The 27,331-nt window shown below is 46.6% G+C and overlaps 1 protein-coding gene across 5 annotated transcripts in view; it reads left to right on the forward strand.

Annotated features, from left to right (window-relative positions):
* ITPR2 (inositol 1,4,5-trisphosphate receptor type 2) overlaps positions 1 to 27,331 on the forward strand; it is a 1,555,333-nt gene that overhangs the window by 1,111,580 nt on the left and 416,422 nt on the right. For all 5 annotated transcript variants that reach the window (XM_086920227.1, XM_086920242.1, XM_086920233.1 and 2 more), the window contains 2 exons: positions 9,796 to 9,979; positions 18,790 to 19,046. In XM_086920227.1, coding sequence (XP_086776353.1) covers positions 9,796 to 9,979; positions 18,790 to 19,046 — 441 coding nt within the window. The remainder of the gene's footprint in view (positions 1 to 9,795; positions 9,980 to 18,789; positions 19,047 to 27,331) is intronic.

Here is a 27,331-nt window from a genome sequence, read left to right on the forward strand (position 1 = left end):
AGGTCTACAATAGGAGATCAAAGCCGAATTTCAAATAGCACAATTATTATATCTTCCTGTATGAGGACGTGGAAGTTAAATTCAGGTACCAGAGAGGAGAACTTGATAAGCATGAGGCGGGAGCATGTACGCTTTTCAATAAAAGACACGTTTTCACTCATTTTGATTAGTTTTTATGTAAATAATTAGCAGCGTCTTACCGTGATCCGAACGATCCAATTAAACCTCTAGGGTAACTTACAGTAAAATTAAAGATTTCAGAGTTCTAAATAGCCCCTGGGGGTGATTGCCTATGTCTAGACTTCTGAAAGCAAAGACATAATGTTTTGCTAAATAAAAATCTTTGTGATTTAAAATTATTTTATTTTAATTACTTTTTAATTAGATTCTTTTTGTGAGTTCACCCACTTTAGTATAGGCCGCATAATAATTTAATTGGGTTCACCTCCGTAGCAGGAGACTCTGAAGATTCGTCTTATTGCTGCTTTTCTTTTGTATGTGAATGTGAGCATCATGTTAATGTTAACCAGCTCTTCACAGGTTAGTAGCGTGTTGATCTTACCTCAACATGAAGGAGTAAAAAACTGTTTTATTTTACAGGTAGATTTGAATGTATAAGAGTGAGCTAAGCTTTTTTGATTAGTTTAAAAGTTCAATATTTGAACGTAATGGATTTTGCATATATGTCACTGCATGTTACTGCCGACGTCAGGTCTCATTGAAAACAATGTCGAATAATTTAAGGTGAGATAATGTTCATTTGAAAGCTCCTTATCGGGTTTGGTATAAGGCATCCTTACCAAGGGACTAATTAGATCCTGAGGAGAGTTTTTGGTCTCAATATTCAGTAAAACGAATGTTGCAGCAGAAAAAAATTCTTGGAAACGTGCATCTAATGTGAATAGATATCAGCTCATCTCTATGGACTGAGATGTGCAACTTTTTTGTCGGGTCGATGCTCATAACCGGTCCATAGTAAAAGTTGGTGCTGCCACTTGAAAGAGAAGTGGCAGGCGGTCAGTGATGCCACACCTTCCATCCAGCTCCCCTGCCTTGTAGATCGGAACAGGCACACAGATCCATGAAATCTTGTGTTCATTGTTTGCATGAATGTGAAGTAGCAATGTGGCGATTTTGTATTTTCTTGAGCAGGCGCTGGACATTCCTGATCTGCGACATACTTCTTTAATGCACAAAGTGTCTGATTTCTCACATTTCAGTAAAAAGGGACACAAAATATGTACAGTTAGGCATAAATATAATGAATTTTGCGAAGCAGGGTGGGACTTGTTACACTTGCTGAGTGCCAAAGGTTTTACAGAGGGCTTGGATTTGTCTTCTCAAATCACAGTAGAGACCTGGTGGAGTGTGGTAATTGCATCAGCATTGATAGGCAATATCTATCAGAAGAGAATTGGGTGCTTTTTGCCAAAACTGAGATAAAGGAGTTTTTGGTACAAAATCACGGTACGGCACCTCTTCATACAGTGTGGGACTCGCTTAAGGCATGCATTCGCGGATTAGCCATTGGGAAAGATGCCGAAAACCCAAACAAAAGTGAAGGAAAAAAAAGCAAAATCTAGAACAGGCGGTACAAAGGTGCTATGATATCTTTCTTTTGTGAAGAACAGGAGTCTGGTCCTGGGACGGAGGGGTAGCTGGACCAATCTATAGTGAATTAAAAAAAATTGCTAGCCCCCACTCTGATTTCTTGTCTCAAGATTTAAGAACAAACAAACAAAGAAATTATCTTCTGTTTGTGGGGGTTATTTTATTTAAACCCTTTCAGAATTTATCAAATCTTTTATGTATTTTCATGAGTGAGAAAAACACTTATACAAAACATTTATACATATATTGGCCGAAGCACTGGATTATTTTAAGACACAAAAGATACCAGCTCTGGTCCTTTTATTAGACGCCGAGAAGGCATTCTTTTAAACTTCGGTATACCTCCCCAAATTATTGGGTTGATCCAGAAAATGTACCTAAATGCAGAAGTCAACCTCATTATTAATGCCTCTGAGGTAGGCCACATTAGTGTCAAATGGGGGACTAGACAAGGCTGTCCACTGTCCCCTGTGATTTTAGCTTTTGTTATTGAGCCCTTGGCGATTGCCATCAAACTAATGTAGAGATTAGTCCCCCTTTACCGAGGCTGTCCACTGTCCCCTGTGATTTTAGCTTTTGTTATTGAGCCCTTGTCGATTGCCATCCGAAATAATGTAGAGATTAGTCCCCCTTTACCAAGGCTGTCCACTGTCCCCTGTGATTTTAGCTTTTGTTATTGAGCCCTTGTCGATTGCCATCCGAAATAATGTAGAGATTAGTCCCCCTTTACCAAGGCTGTCCACTGTCCCCTGTGATTTTAGCTTTTGTTATTGAGCCCTTGGTGATTGCCATCCGAAATAATGTAGAGATTAGTCCCCCTTTACCAATTATGGGCTAACTTACATTATATGCTGACGATATTAAACTACTAATAAAAGGGGATAAGGAGGTTCAAGCAAAGGTTTTTGAGATTTTTGAGCAGTTTCAGTTGCTCTGCGGATATAAAATCAACAAAAAAACGGAAATCATACTGTGTGGCTGTAAGCCTGATGTTATACATGCTGATATCCTGCCTTGTCTAAACACTAAACCAAAAAGATATCTGGGGGTTTACTTTTCGTCACGAATCTCCGAAGTATATGACTTAAATTTTGCTGCGCTTCTATGAAAAGTACAAGACTGATTCAATCAATGGAACTTGCTTCCACTAAACATCATGGGCATGGTCTCTCTGATTAAGATGCCCGTTTTCCCGGTATTTAATTTTTTATTTTCTGTGATCCCCTGCATTTTAACGGCTTCTTTCTTCTCCAAATTACAGTCCCTGCTTACATCCTTTCTTTGGGGTAAGAAAATCCCTCGACTTGCACTAAGCGCTTTATATGAGGAGCTGGTGGATTAGCAATTCCCAACCTTTAGGGATTATTATTTTGCATATTTTGCACAATACATGTCAAGGTTTAAGTTGAAATCACAAACCGGTCTATTTGTAAATTATTTTATGAAGTTCATTTGTAAAGCGAACCAGATACGCTGCCCACTAAAAATGTCGAAATCCCCTAAACGAGTGTTTTATAAGTGTATACAGTGTTTTTTTCCCAAGTGTCCGGCTTTTTATAGAAGATATTCAATCCCCGTAATCAGTTCCTTAACCCCGTTATCCAATCTCACTTCAGTCATTGAGATTAGAGATTCGACTGTAATCATACAAAAATGGGCCAAAGCCAACTTTGGGTAAGTCTCTGATTTATTAAAGAACGATAGGTGGTTGAATATTGCCAAAATGAATGATTTAATCTTGAATGATTTCCCTCTCCTTGGGTCATATAACATTCTTACCAAATTGCTGAGTAATCTCGATCTGGATCAGATTAATGAATGTAAAAATTTGGTATACAAGTTATTTGAAGAAATCATAGTTAAGAAATTCGGAGAGTGGAAACCGTGTTTAGCCTCTATTAAGGGTGTAGATCTTACTGGTGTTGGTGATTGTTAAGCCCACTAAAAACCTTGTTGGCTATGCCGGTGAACCACATCTCCGGATAGCCGATCGGTGACCACGCCCCCCAATGGTAATGGCGACGGTTTGCTGCTGGTCTGGCGTGCTCTGATAGCAGAGTGTGCCGGCTCTGCAGATATTGCAGAAAAACATCGGAAAAGTCGCGGAAAGGAGGCCAGGCTGCTGCTGCTGAGTGGAAGTCCGGCACTTGCCTGCTTTATATTCTATTTTATAAACAAAGGGACGGTGGAGCAGAGTGATTTTTTTTTCATCAAGATCCGAGCTTTGGCTGCTGGGTGCTTTGAAATGCTCGGAACGCTCTGAAATGATCTGACGAGTCGAGTAAAAAGTGAGAGGTCAGGAGGTCAGGAGGTGCAGGAGAGGTGGTGTCTGGAGAGGAGAGGCAGTCCGAGTTAAGGACTTGAATCTAAACAAGGAATAAGGAATTTAACTAAGGAAGCTTAAATAAGTACATTGTGCACTGTCTTTTTGTAGACAAGTAAGAAAGCTCGGATTGGAGCAGCAATTTTTTTTTCTCTTTTCTTCACCTTTTTTACTTTTTGCTTGGTTCACTCCTTGTTAGAGGTAGAGGTCGATATGGGGAGGCATAATGGATTAAACCAGCCAGCCACTGGACTAAAAGCAAAAACCTGCTTGGCTCTGGCTCAGAAAAAGAATGTGTCTGTGGGAGGAGGCAAGACAGAATTGCTGGGGAATCATCAGGGACTGAATTCTAGCTTTGAGAGCTCTGAAGAAGAATCAGTGCCAGAACCTATGGCAGAGTCCTCTGGCGCACTCCAGGGAGCCAGTACCTCCCCAGCAGTATCTCTGTCTGGTTCACCTAGCCCGGCAGGGACACCTGAGAATGCCAAATCTGAGAAAAAGCCCAAAAAAAAAAAGTATGAAGAAGTTTCCTCTTTTTGAGAAAAAATTAGCATCATCTTCCCCGACCCAGCTTAATACATCCCAGAATGTGGCTTCAGATCTCGCCTCCCCTGGGCAGCCACCACTGTATTTAAGCGCTTCATCATCACCGGTTAATCTCATGGAGATCCCAGTTCTCTCTACCACCCAAAACCTGCCAGCCTCTCTCCCAACCTCTCTGTCTCCTGAATTGGAATCTAATCAGTTAAACTTGGTCCTGCCTTCTGGTTCAGACTCTTCTGGTTCAGACTCTGTGCAACAGCAATCTGCTCGGCCATTAGACCAGACAAATAACATAGACCGAGATCAGGATTCTAATGGGAGCGGTCCGACACCTCCTATGGGGCCACGGGGCCAGGAAAATCAGCAAGTGCCACTCCCAGAGCCGGAGCTAGTATCTCTTAAAGCCCTAATGGAAGATTCAGCTGTCGTTGCTACTACTAAACAGATGAAAATCAAAACACTACTTAACCTTATTTTGGAAGAGATTAGGGACATGAAGAGATCACAGGAGAACGAAATTGCCTCTTTTCATTCTAGAGTAGATAAAATAGAAGAAGCAGTTGCATGTTTTCCCGGAAAAATTCAGGAAGCGGAGACCAGGATATCCCAGTTGGAGGACCAGATGTCTGGACTGCTCATTAAAGTGCGTGATGCAGCAAAGGATAAAGTTTTATTAGAAAACAAGCTCGAAGAGTTGGAAAACCACTCACGCCGATCAAATTTACGTATAGTTGGTGTTTCTGAGAGAATCGAGAGGGCTCAAGTGCCACAATGGGTGGAGTCCTTTATCAAGGAAAAAGTCCTCCCGGAGTTTAGAGGAGATTTGACAATTACCAGAGCCCATAGTCCCTTTTCACCCTTTGCCAAGTTCATGTGGCTCACGCACAATCTTAGTCAATTTCTCAGACTATCGCATCAAGGAGAAGATCCTCGCCAAGGCCATACAGCAAAAACAGTTCCCAGTGAACGAGACTTCGAACTGTAGATTCTTTCCAGACATGTCCGCAGCTGCAGCCCGGAGGCGAAAGGAATTCGTAAAACTACTTTTTTTGTTTAAGGCACAGGCATCGATTGCCCAACTGTCAAAACTACGTGTCCTTGTTAAGGGGAAGTTCCATATGTTTACTAACATAGAGGATGCACAGGAGCTTCTCAAGGAGATGACAGGGCCCCAATAAGTTGGCGACAGGTTTTGGGATCAACGACTGGCTCCGGTCAAATGGTTTGGTGGAGGGTCTTTTTTTTTTCTCCAGAATTCTAGTTGGAGGTGAAAATGCATATATGATTTAACGGTCTAGCCAGATGGTTTAAAATATATTTACCATGGTGGGGAGGGTCAACCTGGGTGCAGATCCATGGCACCCCTCAAAGCAATTGCGGAGGGCAGGAGGTGGAGTGTGTGTGAAATTTGGGGGTCCACTTCTAGGGGGAGGAGGTCGGGGAGGACAGGGGTAGGGTTAAGGCGGGTAAAAACAATTAGCAGTAAAAAGAGCAGTAACAGAGGCATTGAACTAAAAGAATGTGAGAATTGGTGTAGAGAGATGTTTGAAAAACTTAGATAAAAATGAATAATAAGTGTCATATCTTATCTATCAATGTTAATGGTATGCTGAATAAGTCCAAATACGGCGCTCTAATAAGGTGGTTGGCTTTCTGTTCACCACAGGTTTTATTTTTTCAAGAAACCCATCTGAAATCAAATTGTCCAAAACTATATCTTCCCAGGTGTTTCTCCCATGCTTTCTTTGCCTCGGCAGGGTTAGCTAAAAGAGGAGTTGCCATATATTTCTGTCGTAGTCTTCCGTGGGAGTTTGGACAAATTAAGAGAGACCCAATGGGGCTATGGATTTGGGTAGAGGCCAAGCTAAATGGGATGTGTTTACATTTTGTTAACTATTATGGCCCGATAAGTGACGATATCACGCCACTAATGAGGATTACTGAACTACTTAGAGGGATCCTGGGAAATTTAGTATTGGGTGGGGACTTTAATTTTATCCAAGATTTAAAAAAGGATACCTCTAATAAAAACAAAAAAAGAGTTGAAACCACAAACTAGGAAAGTCTTGAAAGCCCTAATGCAGTAACATCAGTTAGTGGACCAATGGCGAAATGGTAATCCGTTAGCGGCAGAATTTACGTGCCATTCTAACCACTTCCATACGGCCTCAAGGATTGAGTTCTTTCTTAATTCACGATTTATGTTGGTGTCAGACACTTCTATAAGGATAAACCCCTTCTCAGATCACTCTTTAATATCACTTTAGTGTGTGATTGAAGGGGGAGGAGCGGCCTATTCCAGGTGGCAGATGGATCGTCTACTCCTCCTAGACATTAACTGGGTGACCCTAACAAAAGACTGGATATTAGAGTTTTTCACCTAAATGAAGGCACTGCAGAAATCTTCTCAGTCTGGGGCGGGTTTAAAGCAGCTATCCGAGGTCAGATGATCGCACGCACAGCCGCTCAGAGGAAAGAAAGGCGGGACAAGGTCAACAACCTCCACCAGAATGTGGCTAATGCTATGAAAAATAGTAATTTGGGAAGGGAGGATGCGACATTACAATTGGCAAGGGCAAAGGCTGCCTTAAAATTATTTTTTGTAATTGAAGAAATAAATAGCTCTAGAACGTATCAACAGAGAGTTTACGAGGGGAGCCAAATGGTGCGAAAGATGCTAGCAGGGCAAACTAAAACCAAACAGGAGAAAGCCACTATAATTGAGCTCATCGATCCTATAACGCAAAATATTGTTAGAGAAAAAAATGACACAGCTCGGGTATTTCTAGACCATTATTCTAAGTTATACTCTATAACGTATGCGGTTGGGCCTGATTTTATCTATAAGTATTTTGACGAAGTAAATCTCCCCATTTTACCTGGTCCATCATCAGTACAATTAAAGAGCGAAATTTTAGCTTCGGAAGTTTCAGAGATAGTGAGATTAATTGCTGGGGCAAAAGAGTGTGGCTCAGAGGGCTCCCAATCGAATTTTACAAGACTTTTGTTAAAGAACTGACCCCTTTTCTGGTTAAGTTATTTAATTTTGTTTGATGGGGAGGTGCGGTTCCTTAGAGTTTTAAAGAGTCCATTATTGTTAGTTTTGTTAAAAAGGGAAAAAACGAGAAGGATGTCAATTCATATAGACCGATCAGTCTTCTTAATGCCGATTTTAAGATTCTTATGAAAATATGGGCACAGCGGTTTACACCAATTGCTCAGGCATTAATTCATTCTGACCAGTCAGGTTTCGTTTCAGGAAGGTCCATGTTATCAAACACCAGGTTTTTAATTCAGGCGTTAGATTTTGTTTCGGTTAATAAAATTCCAACTTTAATTTCAATGGTTGATGCAGAAAAAGCTTTCGACCTGGTGATTGGAGGCACTTTTTATTGGTTTGTTAAAATTTGGGTTTCCAGAAATGATAATAAGCATGTTAAAAAACATATATCAGAATACGCAGGCAAAAGTGGTAGTTAACGCCAATGCGATAGGAGTGATTAATATCAACCGTGGCACCAGGCAAGGCTGTCCGGTGTCCCCTATCTTGTTTACCTTTTTTATTGAGTCTTTGGCAATAAGAATACGCAGCAACCCAAATATCAAAGCCACCTATAGAAGGAATGTCAAAAGTTAAATTATTTGCAGATGATATTATTTTATACCTTCATCCCGATAAATTTAAATTTGATAATGCTCTCCAAGAGTTTAATCAGTTTGAACTAATTGGTGGTTACAAGATCACCAGAATAAAACTGAGGTGCTAGTACTGAATTCGGACTGCAGTTTTTTAACATCCAATTTAAGATCGCAAGCACTAAATAACTAACTGATCAGGTACCTAGGCATTTATGTCTCCAATCAATTCGATCAACTATATAGCTTGAACTATCTAGCAACTCGGAACAAAATTAGAACTCTATTGGAAAGATGGACTTTACTGCCCTTAACTTTGATTGGCAGGGTCGAACTTATTAAAATGTCGATCCTTCAAAAAAAAAAAAAAGGTGTAGATCTTGCGGAGAAAGCAATAACTAAATGGGAAAAACAGGAGGATTTGGAAGTTACAGTGAGTATGTGGTCTGTATTAAATAAACCTAGTTTCAGCGCATTGAGGGTGGCCAATTGGCGCCAGATGCTATTTATTAGCAAATGGCTTCTCCATAGAACCCCTCATTTTCATTTAAAGTCTATCCCAAACAATCAGGTCAGTGTTTTCGCTTTCTGAATCACCAACAGGTCACATATCATATCACAGTGCCCCTTGATCCAGGGATTCTGGAATTATATATTTGGTCATTTAGAAGCGGAATGTTTAATCATAGCAGATCCTAATATTCGGCTGAAAGTTTTTGGGTACGACCGTACTCTACGTTTTCCCGATACGGTGGTCAAATTATTGTATATTGCAATGGCAGTTGCAAATTCACTTTTCCTTCAGAGATGGGGATCAATTCTTATACCAACAAAAGGAAAATGGGTTCGGAAAATGAAACAGGTTAAAAAAAGTGAGCGACTTTATGCACTACGAATTGGGGGGGATCAAGAAGTTTGAGAATGTCTAGGCAGCCTATTTTGATTAAAGTTTTGAATACAAGCCTATATTTTAGGTGGTACTCTTATTATGCTGGAATCTTATTCATGTTTCCATCTTTTGAGATAATTGCACACCCTTTTGGACTGAACTGCACTATAGACACTTACCTCTTAGTACTTCACTGCCCTATAGACACTTTAGTTTTTTTTACAAGTAGCTGAAGTTGCTTTTATAGGATGCAGTATTATCTACAGCATGCATGTTGATATCTCTGCATACTTTCAATGTACGCAAGGGATAATCATGTTTGTTGTTTTTTTAGCTCGTTTTAATACAGGCAGTCAACGGGGCATTGGATTTTGAAATATTATCTGCAGTATTATTTAAAGACTCACTTGCATGTACATTTTAATGTATTATGGGAATGTTTGTTATCATTTTCTTAATGTAGATACGATACTGTATCTGGTCTGCAACTATTTCCTTTTTTCGATTTTTGGTATTGTTTTAGACTTTGTGGCGGATTTATTAATATATAATATTTTTAATGAATTATCTGGATGTATTAATAAAACCTTTTTGAACTAATTCAATTAAAAAAAAGGCATTGGTAGGCTGAACATCCCTCTGTTTTGAATGTATTTTTATCCTCTTACAGAGATCACCAGAACTACATTGTGAATTCTAGCCTATAAAATAAACCAGATTCACGAAATGAAGCTATCTTTGCAATTAATTCAACTTGCTAACTTTCAGTTTTGTAATCTAAATTATTTTTCAGTTTTCTTTTTATAAGCAACTGAATGAGCAGAAGAAGTCAGAAAAATTCTTCAAAGTCCTTTATGACCGAATGAAAGCTGCTCAGCAGGAAATAAGAGCTACAGTCACAGTAAATACTATTGACCTTGGGAGTAAGAAGAAGGATGAGGACAGTGACCTGGGTATGCCCGCGCCTAAAAAGAGAGGTAATCGATGGCAGGATTTTGTTTTTCGACTCATTGGGATAGCGACTAAAATGAAGGGTGTATGGGTGTCAGTGTTATCAGCTGCTCAAGACCAATTCTGCCACCAGACCCATCTGTATTAATTATAGATTTTTTTTATCTCGATAACCACCAGGGAACACATATAGATGGACCTTGACTGGGTACTTCAGTTAGCCCATCCCAATGACAAATGTAGATTATGGTGGTTTGAAAGTACTCCAAACACATCATTTGGTGTGAAAAATGCAATACAAGGATGACACAAATCATTTAAGCAGCTACTTAAAATAAGGTTGTGCTTTAGGAGAAATCCCTCCCCCTCCTCCTGAAGTGTAACAAGATATGCCAGAAAGATAATACGGCAACACTTGTTTGAGTATACACCCCCACGAGGAACCTCCTCCTACTGCTTCCAACAGCACGCAACCAACAGTTAACAGCTGGACCACCTTCCGCATCAAAGACACTCTGAGTATAATGAAGACCACCCACTCCAGGGCCCCCACGGACCCCTGCCCCCACCACATCTACCACAAAGTCTCAGACTTTGTCGCACCCAAACTTCAACATATCATCAACCGCTCCTTCGAGACCGCCTCCTTTGCCGACGACTGGAAACACGCAGAGATCAACACTCTCCTGAAAAAACCTTCAGCAGACCCCACCGATCTCAAGAATTTCAGATCAATCTCCCTACTCCCTTATCCGGACAAAGTCATGGAAAAAGCCATCATCAGCCAAGAGAACAACATCCTCGGCCCCTCCCAAGCAGGCTTCAGGAAGAACCACAGTACCAAAACCACACTCCTCATAGCAACAGATGACATCCGCACCCTCATTGACAGAGGAGAGACGGTGACCCTCATCCTCCTTGACCTCTCAGTGGCATTCAACACTGTCTCTCACTGCACCCTAGCACGCAGACTCCACGATGGGGGAATCTGGAACAAGCCCCTCGACTGAATCCTCTCTTACCTCTCCAGCAGAACACAAGTCAGGCTCCCTCCATTCATCTCAGAACCGACTCCAACCACCTACAGAGTCTCACAAGGATCCTTCATCAGCCCGACCCTATTCAATATAAGCCATTGTCAGATCACAGGTACTCAACATCTCAACATATGCGGACGACACCAAACTCATCCTCACCCTATCCAATGAGCCCAACATCAGCAAACACAACTTTCAAGATGGAATGAAAACCGTCGCCAGATGGATGAAGAGCAGCTGCCTTCAACTCAACACAGACAAAACCGAGATACACATCATGGGCACACATCCCAATGCCTGGAATGACACCTGATGGCCCCCCGCCCTCAGGCCCACCTCACCCCCACGGACCACGCACACAACCTCAGGATCATCCTGGACTCCGAACTCAAAATGGGCCGCCAGGTCAACACCTCACCTCCTCCTGCTACCACACCCTCCGTCTACACCGCAAGACCTGCAAGTGGATCCGCCCAAACAAAGGAAAACGGTCACACTCTCCCTCATCCGCAGCAGACTGGACTAGGGCAATGCACTCTACGCCGGTATCAACAAGAACCTCACCTGCAAATTCCAGAATGTCAAGAAGTGCCAGACTTGTTCTCAACCTACCATGCCACTGCCACATCAGCCAACACATACTGCGTCTAGAAGAGAATCACCTTCAAGCTTCTCAACCACTCACACAAGGCCCTACTCAAAGCTGGACCCATCAACCTGAACCACCACCTTGTGTTTCACACTCCCCAAGGCTCTTTCCACTTGGCCCAGCTCTCCCTCGCAACTGTACCTTGGATCAAGAAAAGATCAAGAAAAGCAGGACAGGAGGGCGCTCCTACTCCCTCCCCACGGCCAAGGCATTGAACTCTCTCCTTCTCCGCCTCTGACAGACTGCATTTTTCTCCAAGTTCCTAAAGGACCTCAAGACCTGGCTCTTCGACAGATCTCAGTGATCCTGCAGGATCTGTGGACCCCCTCTTTTCCTCAGCACCTTGAGAACCATTCCGGGTGAGTAGTTTGCGCTATACAAATCCCCTGATTGATTAATTGAACAAGTGCCCTGGTTACAGAGTGCTTAATCGCTCGGATGGGTTTGGTATCCTGGTGCCCTACGTTTCTTTTGATAATGATCACCTTTGGACTTGGAGTCTTACTTGTTTATTTCAGAGACCATCTGTGGGGACCTTAGGCCTGGAATGGCTGGAGGTTTATTTTTGGCCAAGTGAGCCCAGTTAACACGTTCAGCAGTAGGGAGAATAGTGTGCCCCAAGCAGCCACTTTATACAAGCCCTCCTCTTATGTTTTGTGTTTGGGGGCTGAAGTGGGGGCCATAAAGTAAAAATTTGTGCACTGAAAGAGTACCCCCAACTCTGCCTTCTACATCGCAACAAAGAGAAGAATTGAGCTATGTATTCCATAGTATGCTCTCAGTCGGTTGTTGCCTAGACCAAGTGATGTCTATGAGCTGGCAAGAAAGAAGTTCACTCTTGAAGAGAAACACTTGTAATGAATTGACAGACTTGTCATAGAATGGAGCTCCTAAGGGAACCTCCACCCCAGATGAAAATGCAGCCCCTACCAAACAACGGGTTTGAAACAATATGTCAGAATTAAGTCATAGGGGTAGACATAATACAGACCAGGCACAATTGGGATGTTTTGAGTACAGGTGGGAGGCATTGCAGGGATCTTATTCTGTTGCAGGCACAATATATAGAGCAAATGGTGGAACTTGAAAGGAAGTAATGGGAGATGGCACTAAATATTGAAGATACACATTATCATGAGGGTAGCCGCAGTGAAAGAAATGAGGGTGTCCTGAAAGATACAATAGGATTGGAAAGCTCTTGTTCAATATATTATCTACGTCTTGCTGGGACATGAAAGCGACATGAATGTGGCCATGTATTGATAACAATGACTTCCTTGGAAATGTGTAAATTCAGGAGTTGATAAGAGGGGAAGAATTCATTGAATTCAGTTCTGTAATAATGAACCTCTTTCAATATTGCTATAATATGTAGAATAAGCATATTAAGAATAATTAGACTAAGACTTTCATGGGAGAGGATAGTGGTTCCTACTGTTTCTCCTACATCGAGACAACCACGACCCCAGGATAAGCCACAGAAGACGCCCCACGGAAACCTGCGGAGTGCCCACGGACCGGGAGGTCACGCTCTCGCTTCCGGAGGAGGGAGCGATCGCGCAACAGGTCGTCCACGCGGTCAAGACGCCACCATAGGAGTCACAGATCTCGCGGTCACACGAGGTCCTCAGGGACTACTCTCCGACTTTGTCGGGATCGCCGGACACAAGGGTGTCACCGTTTGAAGACCTGGTGGCGTTCCATGATGTCCTATTGAGAGGCGCTGCCGAATTGGGCATATCCTCGACGGTGCCCACGCCTTAGACATCAGTCATTTTCGAGACACTGCACCAGAAACACCTGTCTCGTCCACTGCTACCTCTGGTGCCGATCCTGGAGGAACCGGCTATGGACCTTTTCCTCACCCCTGCGGTGACTAAGGTGGCCCCCTCGAGATTGCAGAAAAAATACCGGGCTCCCGATTCGGACCCGGCTTTTCTGAGGGTGGAACCTCCTCCGGATTCTGTGATTGTGACTGCGGCCCGCAAACAGCATGCCACCACCCCGTCATCCACAGTCCCCCCCCCCCAGAGAAAGAGTCTAGAAGGATGGATTCAGCTGGAAGGAAAGTATGTTCTACATCGGCGACCTCTATGAAGGCTGCGAGTGCCACAGCTTTGTTGGGACGCTACGACCGCGCCCTCTGGGACTCCCTCCAGCAGTTTCCGAAACACTTGCCTCGCGAGAAGCGGGAAGATTTCCAGGAAGTGCTTAGCGAAGGGATGCTGGTAGTGAATCAAATTATCAGCGCTGCAGCAGATTCATCCCTCTTGGCGGCACATGGCTTTTGCCATGGAATTAACCAGAGACGACACGCCTGGCTCCGCCTTACGTCACTGAAACCAGACGCACAGCAAAGGGTGGTCAATCTTCAATTCTCTGGCGAAACCCTATTTGGGAAACATGCGGATATCAAAATGGCCCGCATGAAGGCGGAGGCCGAATCACTCACGGCTGTGGGTCTAGAGAAGCCCAAAGAAGCGAAGAAATCATACCCCCCATTCCATCGGCGGCTCGGTGGGCAGGGCAAAGGACGTGGCCAAGCTTCGGGACAGTCGCAGCAACAACAACAGTTCTGTAAGCCGTTCCAGAAATGCCCGAAGGGCAGAGGAGGCTAACAGTCGGCACCAGCGACCAAAGGGCCGGCCGGGTCTAGGCCCTGAGCGCTTACTTCCCCCGTATCTGTTACCCACTCTGGTAGGGGGAAGCATTCAATTTTTTCTGGCAGAGTGGAGAAAAATTACTCAGGACAAGTGGGTGCTGAATATTGTTTGCAATGGATACAGTCTTAGGTTCACCAGCCCGCCTCCAGCAATTCCACCGGTCAGCTCGCAGTTTCAGCTGCGCGAGCTCCAGGCGGAGGCAGATATCCTGTTAAGGAAAAGGGCGATAGAAGACGTACCTCTGTCTCAGAGAGGAAGAGGTCTGTACTCCCGGTTCTTCCTCGTTCGCAAGAAGGACAAGAACGAGTTCAGGCCCATTCTGGACTTGCGACAGGCAAACAGATGGATTCCCAGGGAAAAGTTTTGCATGTTGTCGTTGCATCAGATTTATCCTCAGTTGCAACAGGGAGACTGGCTATGTGCTATAGACCTACAGGATGCGTACTTCCATGTGCCCATTGCCTACAAACACAGGAAGTTCCTGCGGTTCCAAGTCGGCGCCAATCATTATCAATACACAGTACTCCCATTCGGACTAAAGTCTGCGCCGAGAACATTCTCGAAGTGCATGGCGGTGGTATCAGCACACCTGAGGAAGAACAAGGTGTTTTGTCTACCCGTACCTGGACGATTGGTTGATCAAGGCATCCTCCTTCTCGGAAGCTCGAGCACACTTCATGAAGACGTGTGTTCTCTTGAACAAGCTGGGGCTGCACATCAACATGTCCAAGTCTGTCCCGACTCCGGTCCAATGCATACGGTCCTCCATCAATACACTGTCAGCAAGCGTGTCTCCTTCGGAAGAGCGACGATTATCACTCCTTCGGAAGGCTCAGGCTCTTATGACCACTTCATCTACAACAGTGAGGACGGTGTCTTCTCTACTGGGATCGATAGCCTTTTGTATCTTCCTAACGCCACACGCACGGCTGCACATGAGACCGCTGCAGGAGTGCCTGGAGGACCAGTGGGATCAGAGGAAAGGATCTTGGGACGACAAGATACGACTGTCTCTGCATGCTCTTCAGTCACTGAAGTGGTGGTGTTCAGCGGAGAATCTCCTCAGAGGGGTTCCCTTCCACAAGGACATTCCCACGCAGACTGTTGTGACGGATGCTTCTCTCCAGGGGTGGGGAGCGCACTCCGGAAACCTACAGATTCAAGTAACGTGGTCCCCGATGGAGGCCACGTATCACATCAATTTACTGGAACTCAGAGCTGTTCACTTGGCACTGAAAGCCTTTCTTCCATCCTTTCAGACCAACTCTCTGCTTGTACAGACGGACAATACCACCACGATGTATTACGTCAACAAGCAAGGGGGCTCGAGATCACTTACTCTGTCGCAGGAGGCACAGGCGATCTGGTACTGGCTTATGGCCAGAGGACTGACGATAACGGCTACCCATCTGCCAGGTATGCAGAATGTTCAGGCGGACGCACTGAGCAGACTGATTCAGGAAAACCACGAATGGGTCATAAACGACGAAGTACTAGGAGAAGTCTTCGCAAGGTGGGGGACTCCCGACGTAGATCTGTTCGCCACCGCCGAAAACAGCAAATGCTGAGACTTCGCCTCCAGGTACTACCAGCAGGAGACGCTGGGGAATGCGTTATGGATCAACTGGCTGAACAGCTTTCTGTACGCTTTTCCACCCATTCCCCTGATTCCGGCGGTGCTCATCAAACTGGCCCGGTCCAGGGCTCGGATGATACTCATTTCCCCGGAATGGCCCAGACAGTGGTGGTTCACGGACCTGCTTCACCGGTCTCTCCTTCCTCACATTCGGCTGCCGTGCAGGCCGGACCTTCTCACGAAGTTCGGGGGGCAGATGTTGCACCCCAACCTCTCGTCTTTGAGTTTGGCGGCATGGCTCCTGAGATAGTGCAATATGGCCATCTGAATCTGCCCAAAGATTTCATGGACATACTGAAGGAGTCTAAGAGACCTTCCACTCGGACTTCCTATGCTTACAAGTGGAAGAGATTCTGTATCTGGTGCCAGTCTAAGAACTATGACCCGACGACGTGCAAGGAAGACGTCATCCTTCCTTACCTTCTACATTTGGCGCAGTCTGGCCTTAATGTTCACTCCATTAAGGTTCATCTTGCTGCATTGACTGCCTACAGGAAATGCCCTTCACAGACTTCCTTCTTCCAGATCCATGTGAACAAAGATTTTTTGGAAGGCTTGAAGAAAGTGTTTCCTCCTGTCAGGCTTCCTTTGACTTCATGGGAATTGAATGTGGTGCTGTCCAGATTGATAAAGGAGCCTTTTGAACCTATTCATAAGGCTTCGTTGCAGCACCTGTCTTGGAAGGCGGCGTTCCTCGTGGCCATTACATCGGCCGGCAGGGTGAGTGAAATTCAGGCGTTGTGTTGCCAAGAACCTTATACTGTATTTCACGCTGCTAAGGTTTTTATGCGTACTCACCCTAAATTTCTTCCCAAGGTTATTTCTGATTTTCATGTCAACCAGCCCATAACGTTGCCTATGTTTTTTCAGAATCCTTCATCTCCAGCGGAAAGGTCTCTTCATTCCCTGGATGTTAGGAGGGTGTTAAAATTTTATCTGGATAAAACCAAAGATATTCGTAGGTCAGACCAATCATTTGTCAATTATGGATCGGTCAGGACGGGTCTTGTTACCTCTAAGCAGTCCATCTCTAGGTGGATTGTGTACTGCATACAGTTGTGTTACCAAAAAGCTAATAAGACCTTAGGGGGTAAACCTAAGGCTCATTCCACCAGAGGAAAAGCTGCCACGACAGCTTTATAACGTAATGTTCCGATTGCAGAGATCTGCAAGGCGGCCACTTGGAAGTCGACTAATACCTTTGCTAAGCATTACTGTCTGGACACTGATGCCAGGGCAGATGCTCAGGTTGGGCAGGCTTCGCTGCGGAATTTGTTCGCACAATAGTGGTGTTAATTTCTTTTCTCCACCGCCGCTTTGGTGTGGGGATGGGCTTGCCATTCTATTCATTAGATTATGACTATACACAGAGATCCCCTACTACAGAAGGACTAGTTTCTGTTCTGTAACTCCAGTTCTGTAGTAGGGGTATCTCTGTTATAGTCATAAGCGCCCGCCCTCCTCCCCGGTGGAGATAAATATTCATGTAAGGAATGCTACAGGTCTGGCGTGATACGGCTTCAAATAGAACTGAAAGTAAAAGGGACCTGCTGTGCATTCTGGGATACTGGGAGAAAGTTCTGGAAAGTTCTCTTAAAGGCACAGTATCCTATTTAAGCCACATAATGGCAGCCTATGGGGCTTGTCTGTCCATGCCTTCCTCTCGATCATTCCAGAGTCTTTTACTGGTAGAGGCAAGTTTCTCTATAGTAGAAACTGGGCAGGCTGTGTGGTGTGTGGTGTTTGGTGGAATTTCTAGTTGAAGTACCGGACAGTGTAGCCTGTGGATATAGGCAGCATTATTTGTCTTTAAATTCTCTCTTAAGTGTCTTTGTAGTTTCTGCATGATTTGACAACTTAAGAGATTATTTTTGATTGCCGGGGTCCAAGCACATGGGCGGGACTATTCACTAGATTATGACTATAACAGAGATACTCCTACTACAGAACTGGAGTTACAGGACAGAAACTACTCCATCTCACTATTTCTATCTTCTGGCGGTCTGTCGCTGGCTGACTAACCTGCCTAATTCACTCCTGCTGACAGTGTAGGTATGTTCTTGTTTTAAGGTGCATGCTTGCAAGTTGCAGCCAGACGTAAACCCCCACTGCCTTTGTCAACCCCTCAACCCACCCTCACACACACAAGGACCTAGAGGTGTTTCATTAGCATCCCAAACACCGGGATGGCTTAAGGCAGGGCTATTTCAGTAGTGCTCGGCCATAGCGGTGTGTGTAACCCGAGGCACAGCGGTGTGCGTAACCCGGGGCACAGCGGTGTGCATAACCTAGTGCACCAAAGCTGGATCTCTTTTGCATTACTGACAGATATGGTGACCCATTTCACCTGCTTGTATTAGTACCTGTGATTCTTAGCAGGACACGTTTGTTGCAGTTAAGAAGGCTCCTATGCCCACAAAAGCATAGCCCGGATCTTATGGGGTTACTTGCTGAGAGTGACTTGACCCATTTCTCGATGTTGGAGTCAAGCCTCTTTGCAAATTATAGGTTGGTTACACAAGTGTCAAAATGAATAGTTTGAATAAATAATCCTTTAATTCATTTTTTTAGTATAGCATTTGTATTGATTCAACAAAACAGCGTTCTCATGCTTTTCAGATCAATTTATTTTAAGATTCTGCCAGACCCGCTGGGTCAGTAATGCAAGGCAAGTGCCTCAAACAACACTAGCTGATCAAGTTCAGAACAAGACCATTCTGAAAGGAGCAAGAAAACATTCTTGCTGTGTGTGTGTGTTTTTTTACAACCATGTAAAATGTCTTATGTTGTGCAGATGACTAATAGCATGATTATCCTGAAAAAGAAGTAATATATTTTGTTTACATTACAGTGAGGGACCCCCAGCTGCATCTAAAAGAGGGAATGAAAGGACAGCTAACAGAGGCAACTTCTGCAACATCGAAAGCCTACTGTGTGTATCGACGAGAGATCGACCCTGACCTAGATGGGATGGCTGCGGGAGGTGATGGCGGAGGAACAGAGGAGAAGGCCGCAGAAGAAGCTGTGATTAGCCCCGCTATAGCCATCATGCAGCCAATTCTCAGGTTTCTCCAGCTGTTGTGCGAAAACCACAACCGGGAGCTACAGGTATTAATGGGATCATACCCTTGAAAATTTCCCTTGGGCAATCTGATGATAAATACCAACCATTGTTTAAAACAATTTTTATTGGTTTTTATAGCATCCACATTACATAATCACAATAGTCATCAATCAATTCTGAAAAGAACACCATTCCCACAGATGTTGGCTTCCTTCGATCCTAATATCCCTAAGATTTCCCGCTGAACATTCTCTGCGGCTAATATTAACAACTATATCCCAATGAGACATATATCCCTAACTCCCCACCAACAGGTGATACATTTCCCCTCCCTTCCCCCCCCACCAGTGTGTTTGTTATGGGTTGCTCCGTCTTGTGGGTTCAGGAGTCACCTTCCCTGTAGTCAGTCATTATACCTGGTCAGATTCGGGGTCGGCTACCACTGGAGCCCCCTCCTCACTTTCGCCCTCTATCTGGTAATCTTGCAATGCTTGCACTAATGTTTCCCACGCTGTCGCTGCCTCTAATCCTTTCTCATTATTTAGTCGTCTAGCCTGCTGGTATCTCAGTGTGCTTTCGCTGCTTGCCCATTTCACAAATTCAGCCCTCCATCTTCTGCCGCTAGGCCCTACCGTCGCCTTCCAATACCTCGTGATTTCCCGCTTTTCCAGCGGCAGCCCCATGTCTACAAATTTGCTTGTTATTTTGGTCTTCGTTGTATGGGGGAACCAATGCAATACACTAGTGTCCGCATCAAAAGTCAACTGTCTCCCCGTAATTGTGTTTAAGGTCTCCCCTACCCCCTCCCAGTATTCCCCTAACTCTGGGCACGACCACAACATATGTATTAAGTTTGCTCCTATGTGTGTGCATCTAGGACAGGCCGCCCCGCAACTGCAAAATATCTCTGGATTTTCCCCGGTGTCAAATATGCTCTGTGGAGAATATAGAAGTGCACTAATTGGAACCTAGCATTTCTTGTGCTCTTCAAAGCCCTGCGTACAATCTGTGACCAGGCCGTTTCAAGGATAGCTCTTCCGACATCCACCTCCCATTTCTCTTCAGCGTGTCTAGGGGTGTTAATCCTTCGTTTAACATTCTGGCATAAAGACATGTTATCGCCTTAAATGTCCCGGCGGCCATCGTAGTATATTGGCATGCCATGGTCGTCTTTGGTTCCGCCAATCCCACCCGCCAGTGCGCCTGTAGGGCCCTAGTCAATGCTGCATGCATTAGGAAACCCCCTCTTGGTAGGTCATATCTCTCCTGCAGTGTCTGGAATGACAACAATGCCCCGTCCTTGTATAGTCTCCTAGCACTTGTATTCCTGCGTCCTCCCAGTCCTGTAATGATGTCCAGTCTCCGCCATGCAGGAGTGCCGTCACCATACCCAGCGGGATCTCTGGCGCATACGGGTGGGACACTCCCGCCCTGCGTTGAGAGCGGTTCCAGCACAACCTTAATGTCTTTTCTTCCATATGAAGTTCTCTAGTGTCTAGTTTCTGCTGCATCACTATGAAGAACAGGACAAAACGTGGTATTCCCTTATCTCTCTGCTGTATAGGGCCCCTAAATTCTTGTGCTATTGCCTGTGTCAGTACCTGAAGCAGGGACGCCAGGTAATATAGTTCGAAATCTGGGACTGCTAACCCTCCTTCAGCTTTGAGCCGGACGAGTGTTGCCTGCGCCACCTGGCGTCTCCCCGATCCCCATAGGAAACTCACTATAAGTGATTTCAACAATTTGAACATGGAGCAAGGAATCCATATTGTATGTATTGTATGTATGTATTGGCATTTATATAGCGCACTACTTACCCATAGGGTCCCAAGGCGCTTCGACCGCTGCGAAACCCTTCCTGGCTTCCCTGAGAGATGGTCCCTTAATGGGTATCTCCAGGGTGAGACCAGGCATCCCCGGCGGTCTGGTGGGGCCGTTAGTGAAGATGAGGTAAGCTAATGCCCAGAGTTGCCGAGTGTGATCGCTGATCAGAGTGGGCACCGAGGCGAGAGAATTATCGAGTCCGCTGACCCTGGTCCAGAAACCTGCCGCACCGGGAATCGAACCCTGGTCCCGGGCCGTCCTCTGCTCTCGGGTCTGCCGCCTCTAACCAGTGAGCCACACTACGTCACTGGGAGAGTTCTAAAAAAATATAGCAGCCGGGGAAGCGCTACCATTTTCAGTAAAGCTATCCGTCCCGTCACCGATAACGGAAGAGTGGACCAAAAGGTCATATTACCCTTCAAGGCTCGTGTAGCCCGGCCCACGGTTCCTTCTAATATATCGGCTGCAGTATGGTAGATATGCACTCCCAAATATTTCAAGCATGTGGGTTCCCATCTCACCTCTCTATCCGTAGTTGGCCGGTGCTCGCCCTGTCTCACCGGGAACAGGCATGTTTTCCGCCAGTTTACTCTCAATCTATATATCTCCAAAGGCCGACAGCAGGGCATCTGCTCTAGTCAGCGCTCTACCTGCATCTTCTAGGAATAACAAGTCATCAGCATATAATGATATAAACTGTCGGTCTCCTCTACACTGCAGCCCATCATAGTGACCCCCCAGTCTAATCTTTGCCGCCAGCGGTTCTATGGCTAGTACGAACCATAAAGGTGAAAGCGAACAACCCTGTCTGGTACCACGGGCTACCTGGTATTGTGTGGATATTAGTGTTCCCACTCGCACCCTGGCCACTGCGGATGCATACAGCACTGTTGGCCACTGCACGGAGTCTGACCCCTGGCCAAAGCGACCCATTGTCCCATAGAGGTACCGCCATTCCAAGCTGTCGAAAGCCTTCTCTATATCCACTGACAAGATCATAGGTTGCTGGGCTTCCGGCTGATCCTCCTCAAGCAATCTCACTTATCTCCTAACGTTTCTGGACGTATTCCTCGTTGGTATAAAACCAGCCTGGTCTGCATGGATCAGTGTGGTCATATGGTTTAAGAGACGGGTCGCCAGGATGCTGCTCAGTATCTTGTAGTCTGTAGTCAGCATTGACAACGGGCGGTACGCGGCTGGGCTCGTCCCCTCCCGACCTGACTTCAAAAGTGGGATCAACAATGCCTCCCGCATGGAGGTGGGTAATTGACCTAGAGCTTTTGCTCCCGTGTAGACTTCCAGTAGTCTTGGTGCCAACAGGTCTATAAACTGCGCATAGAATTCTATTGGCAATCCGTCTACTCCCGGAGTCTTATTCTTGGCCATACGCTTAATGGCGCTCCTAATTTCACCTAGTTCAATCGCCCGGCCAAACACAATGCTTGCTCGTGCTCTAACCCTGGCAGTGGGATGTCCTCCAAGATGGAACCTATTTCTGGATCACCTGCCTCCAGCGAGCTCTCATATAGCCCTTCATAATATCTCAAAAAACAGTGTAAGATCTCGTTTTGGGTAAACACCGTCTCCCCATCTTCCGATTCTAGAGCCAAGATTGCAGACCCTCTCTACTCAGGGTTGGCCAACCAGGCTCGCAAGGACCCTGCTTTGTCTCCCTCTGCATGGTACCTCACTGTGTATGCCTTATAATTGAAACATCGCAATCGTTCCACCTCTGCTGCTACCCCTTCTTCGCTGCCAGGAGTTCAGTCTGAAGCTCAGGGTGATTAGGTCTAGCTAATTCCGCGTTACGTAGGTCTTCCCCAGCTCTGTTCAAGTCTTGTAGGAGCACCTTTCGCACTCCCACACATTTACCTATACATAGCCCTCTGATTACCACTTTGAAACCATCCCATTCTACTGCCCTCGTTGAGGCTGAGCCCGCGTTCTCCACAAAGTAATGAGCGATTCCTTCGCCCATCGCCTCCCGGAAGATCGAGTCTTCTAATGTGTCAGGGCGCAGTCTCCATGTGGGGATGCTAGACACCCCAGGCATCCAGTGTAAGGTGAAACGCAACGGGTTATGATCGGAGATCGTCCTAGTAAGGTACTCAGTCTGTATTATGGCAGGCAGCATTATTGGCGAGCACACCACTGTGTCCAGCCGGACATTCAGGTCGTGCATTCAGGAGAAGTAGGAGTTATCCCGATCTCGCAGATGTTGAATGCGCCAAGCGTCTACCCGGCCCTAGTTATTCTGCCATGCGAGTCTGCCTTTAGTCAGCCTGTGCACCGGGGAATCGGCCAGCGGGTGGTGAGATCTGTCGAGCAATATGTCCACCACAGAGTTAAAATCTCCTCCCATCACTAATGAGCTTGCAAGATAATGTGCTAGTGACCCAGAGAGCTGTGTCAGAAAACCCATCTGGTCTGTGTTAGGCGCATATAAACTACAGAAGGCTATATCTCTGCCTCTCAGCCTACCTTCTATGGCCAGATACCGGCCAGCTGGGTCTATCGTCTGCCTCGTGATCTGAAAGGGGACCCCCTCTCTAATCCATATCAAGGTTCCCGCGCAAACGCTGAATAAGTAGTATTGAAAACTTCCCCCTCCAGCGTCTTTGCAGAGCCAAACCCTCCGCCTTGGTTAAATGCATCTCCTGGCGCAACGCAATGTGCACTCCCCTGCGGACCAAGTATGCGTGTACCATATGTCGTCGTGTCATGGTGTGTAGGCCCCTCACATTCCAGGTAATGCAACATAAATCAGCGGTATCTCCCATTCCCCCTTAGTAAAACCTGCATGCCCCATCCTGCTTTCGCTAACACACCGGTGTGCCCCCCCCCTCCGCAAATTCCCCAACTAACCCCCAAGCCCACCCCCCCAAGAACAGGACCTAGTGACTCGCCGCTAGTCCCCATCCAAACCAAAATACACTCACACACTCTACTAATCCCAGCAGCAGTCGCTGAGGGCTTGCCTTAAGGGCGATGAGGGGGGATTGGGTGCTAACGGATCTCCTCCCAACTTCTGCGTGCCCGTGCCTGGAATGTCAAACTGAGCCCTGGATAAATGTCAAAAATATTTTAAACAACCCCCCTCCCCCCACTCCTATTCCAAAAACCTGTAACAGTGAGTCCATCGAGTCGTTTATGTCTCGCCATGATCAACTCGACAGCTGCCTTAACCTTCGTCGAGCATCCCCTCTGCTGTCGCCGGCTTGACCTTCGGCACGAGGGTACTGTCCGCTTCCGAATGTTCAGTGATAGTTCCATCTTTATCCTTGTCTGAATCTGATCCTCCTGGAGACGATCGTCCCTGCGCTCTCGACAGAGCTGCATCTAGTACATCCTGCCGTTCTGCATCCGTCTGCTGCGATAATGGCCTCCTCAGGCTTCTCTGCCTACATCGAAGTCTCTTTGACTTTCTCCGTAGGAGAAATTCTGCAGGAACCTTCGCTCTTTGCCCTGTGCCATCTTTCCCTGCTCTGTACAATTCCAACCAAGCACAGGCATCCTCTGGGGTGTCATAAAAGTTTGATGTTCCATCCACAATGACTCGCAGCCTTGCTGGAAACAACAGCTAGTACTGTAGTCCCTCCTCCCTCAGTTCTCTCTTGATAGCCAAGAAGGAGGTCCGGCGCCGTTGGGTTTCGTAAGTGTAATCCGGGAATAGGTTCACCTTACTGTTCCCCACCTGATAGGGGCCGTCCATGCGTGCTCTCTGTCGCCATAGTGTAACAGCCGCGCTACCACCGGTCTCGGGGGTCGTCCTTGTTGTGGTGGTCTGGCTGGCACCCTGTGTGCTCTCTCCAACATGTAGAAGGTCGATAGGCCCTCAGGGGCCACCGCGACTTGAGCCATGACTCCAGATACTGCACCATATCATTTCCCTCCGTTTTTTCCGGTAATGCCACTATGCAGATGTTGTTCCGGCGATTGCGCCCTTCCGCCTCCTCCCTCCTTCTCTCCAGTGCTCCAACGCGATCCAGGACATCAGTCACTGTGGCCTTTAGGTCATTTTGCAGCGCTTCAATGGTTTGCAGTGCTCCCTCCACTACTTTAACTCTGTCCACCAGTTTCCCTTGGTCCGCTCGCAAGAGACCCAGGCCCGTGGCTACCTGCGCTATATCCTGCTGCTGCGCCGCGCTGGAGTCTGCTATCACAGCCAAGATTTTGTCCAGCTGGAGCTGCAGGTGGGGATCACGTGTTTGTTCCAACTCTTCCTGCTCGCCTTGGCCCGGTAGCTCAGTGTCTGATTGCTGCTGAGCTCCTTCTTTCTTGCCTTTAGGTTTCCCCATGGTGGGACGCTGCAGGGAGAAGAGCCCCCCGCACTCCCTCCATGAAGTTCACCAGAGTTTCGCGCCTGTAGGGTCACACCCAGTCTCCCCACCGTATCCAGGTCGGGTCTCAGCCCACCTCTCAGTGGACCGTGAGCAAGTCTGGACCAGGTAGGGCAGCTGCAAGGGTCCTGCCCCGGCAGTGCTCTCTTGACCCCCTAGGCGCCACCGTAGTCTCCACGCCAGGACCAGCAAGCTCCTCCAGCCATTTCTCAGTGTCTCCTGCCCATTGCCCTTTGTAGACCATTAAGCGTTTTCTCAATTGGTGACTCCTTCCTCTCCAATCCCCAAAGTAGCAGCCTTATGTACTGTGATACCTGGGGCGTCACAAAATGCGCTGGTCAGTCACTCGGAGGGCTCATTCACGATTCCCTGTCACACCTCCCCTCCAGGGGAGCCAACGGTACCCCTCAGCCAACTTCCGGCCCCTCAGTATAGTCCGGCGGGGCCGGAGCTCACCACCACAACCACCAGATGGTCTCCGAGATCCAGTGTGTAAGCCCCAGGTTGTTTGATGGCTCCCAACCTTCCGGTACAGGCAGTACACTCAAGGAGTCATTTCCCCGCCCCCGTTTACTTCCTCCCCTTCTCGTAGGCCGCAATACTCCCAGACCCTGGTTGGCTCTCCGCTTACCGCACCAGCTCTGCCACCTAGGCCGCACCAGTGCTGGGCCCAGGATCACCGCCACTAGTCACTGCCGCTGTGTCTTCGTAACGGCCGCACCGTCACGCCCCACAGGTCCCCGCCGCTCCGCCGCAGCCTTCCTGGGGCAGCCTCGAGGCGTCCGCTCTCCGGGGGGAAAAGGGGGTCCGCTCCACACCCCCCCTTCGGTGACAGCGCACCTCTCAGTTCGTCAGCCGCTAAGTGCTCCAGCAAGGCGCCGTCATCTGAACCATCCTCAGTGCCCCAGGTTTCACTTTCTGTGTCGGGCCTCCATCTTGGGCCGCACGTCCCTGTCACCGCCGGCCAAACTTCCAGCAGTCGTATCTCCGGCTACGAACATGGCTCACACCTCAGTTCTGCACCGAGTGGTCTCAACCCCGTTAGCCGTCGCCTCAGTGGGTCAGGGGACCCGGAGTGCCGTTATTTCAGGAGTAATGCAGGCTCATTGACGGAGCTCGCGAGCTAGGCGGCCTCCATCAGCGGTCCCAAGCCTCGCCCCCATAATAAATACCAACCATATATCCTAACTATATCATTTCACGGGTTCAGGTACCCTCTTGTGTTACTACTGATGGCTATGCTTAGACGAGGGTCCCATGCACACCATGCCACTGGAACCAAGTTATACCCGACTGATGAGCCTTAATAAGAGCAAAAGTGGTCTTGGGGTGCTCTTATTAAAGTGGGGGTCAAGACCAGGCACGGCCCATGCAGGTAAGAGCAGTGGGGCGAGGGTGCTGGGTGAGGGGGAGGAGACAGTTGACGACGAGGGAAACATAAAAAAAAGTAAACCTCTTACCTTGTGCTCACCACATCGGCAATGCAACGAGCTCAAGGTAAGCGCTTTTCTTTTATTTAAATTAGCTTTCTTTGTCGTCGACTGTTCACTCGGTGCCCTCTGCTTTCACCTGCACAGGCTGTGCGTGGTCAAGACTGATTTGCATATGGCTGGGTCAAAATTGAGGTGGCTTGGTACACAAAATAAGGATGGACTTGGACATGGCAACAAGGATTTACCATTAGCTGACATTACGTCAGTCATGCTATCCATCACTTTTTTGTATACTTCAGTACTTAGTAGGGTGATCATTCCGTGTCATTGCAGTTAAATATTTCAGAAAAACGTGCTAATCAATTTGCCAGCCAGTGTGAAAATACATACATTTGGTGAGTCCGGACCTTTCCAATCACAGAGATTTTCACAAATGTTTTTGCCTAAATGTGGAGCATCTCTGCTCAATTCGGGTGTTCAGTAACCATAAGATTAAGTAGTTATGAATTTTTTATTTTATTTAAGTCTTTAGCTTGGCAAGAGGGAAATGTGTAAAGTTCTTCCACCTATAATCATAAAAATAAATGTTTTCGCCTTTCCCCATGCGCCACGTGTTGTAAGGCCTTTGCACTATGTTGCTTTTTGCTTTCTTTCCTTAAAATAGCTACAGTCCTGGTCTCGTCCATCTACATCCGGTAAGTCCAAAATAAAGTTGAAATACAAGTTACAACA

Source organism: Lissotriton vulgaris, chromosome 1_1, assembly GCF_964263255.1.
Source record: "Lissotriton vulgaris chromosome 1_1, aLisVul1.2, whole genome shotgun sequence".
Classification (NCBI taxonomy): domain Eukaryota; kingdom Metazoa; phylum Chordata; class Amphibia; order Caudata; family Salamandridae; genus Lissotriton; species Lissotriton vulgaris.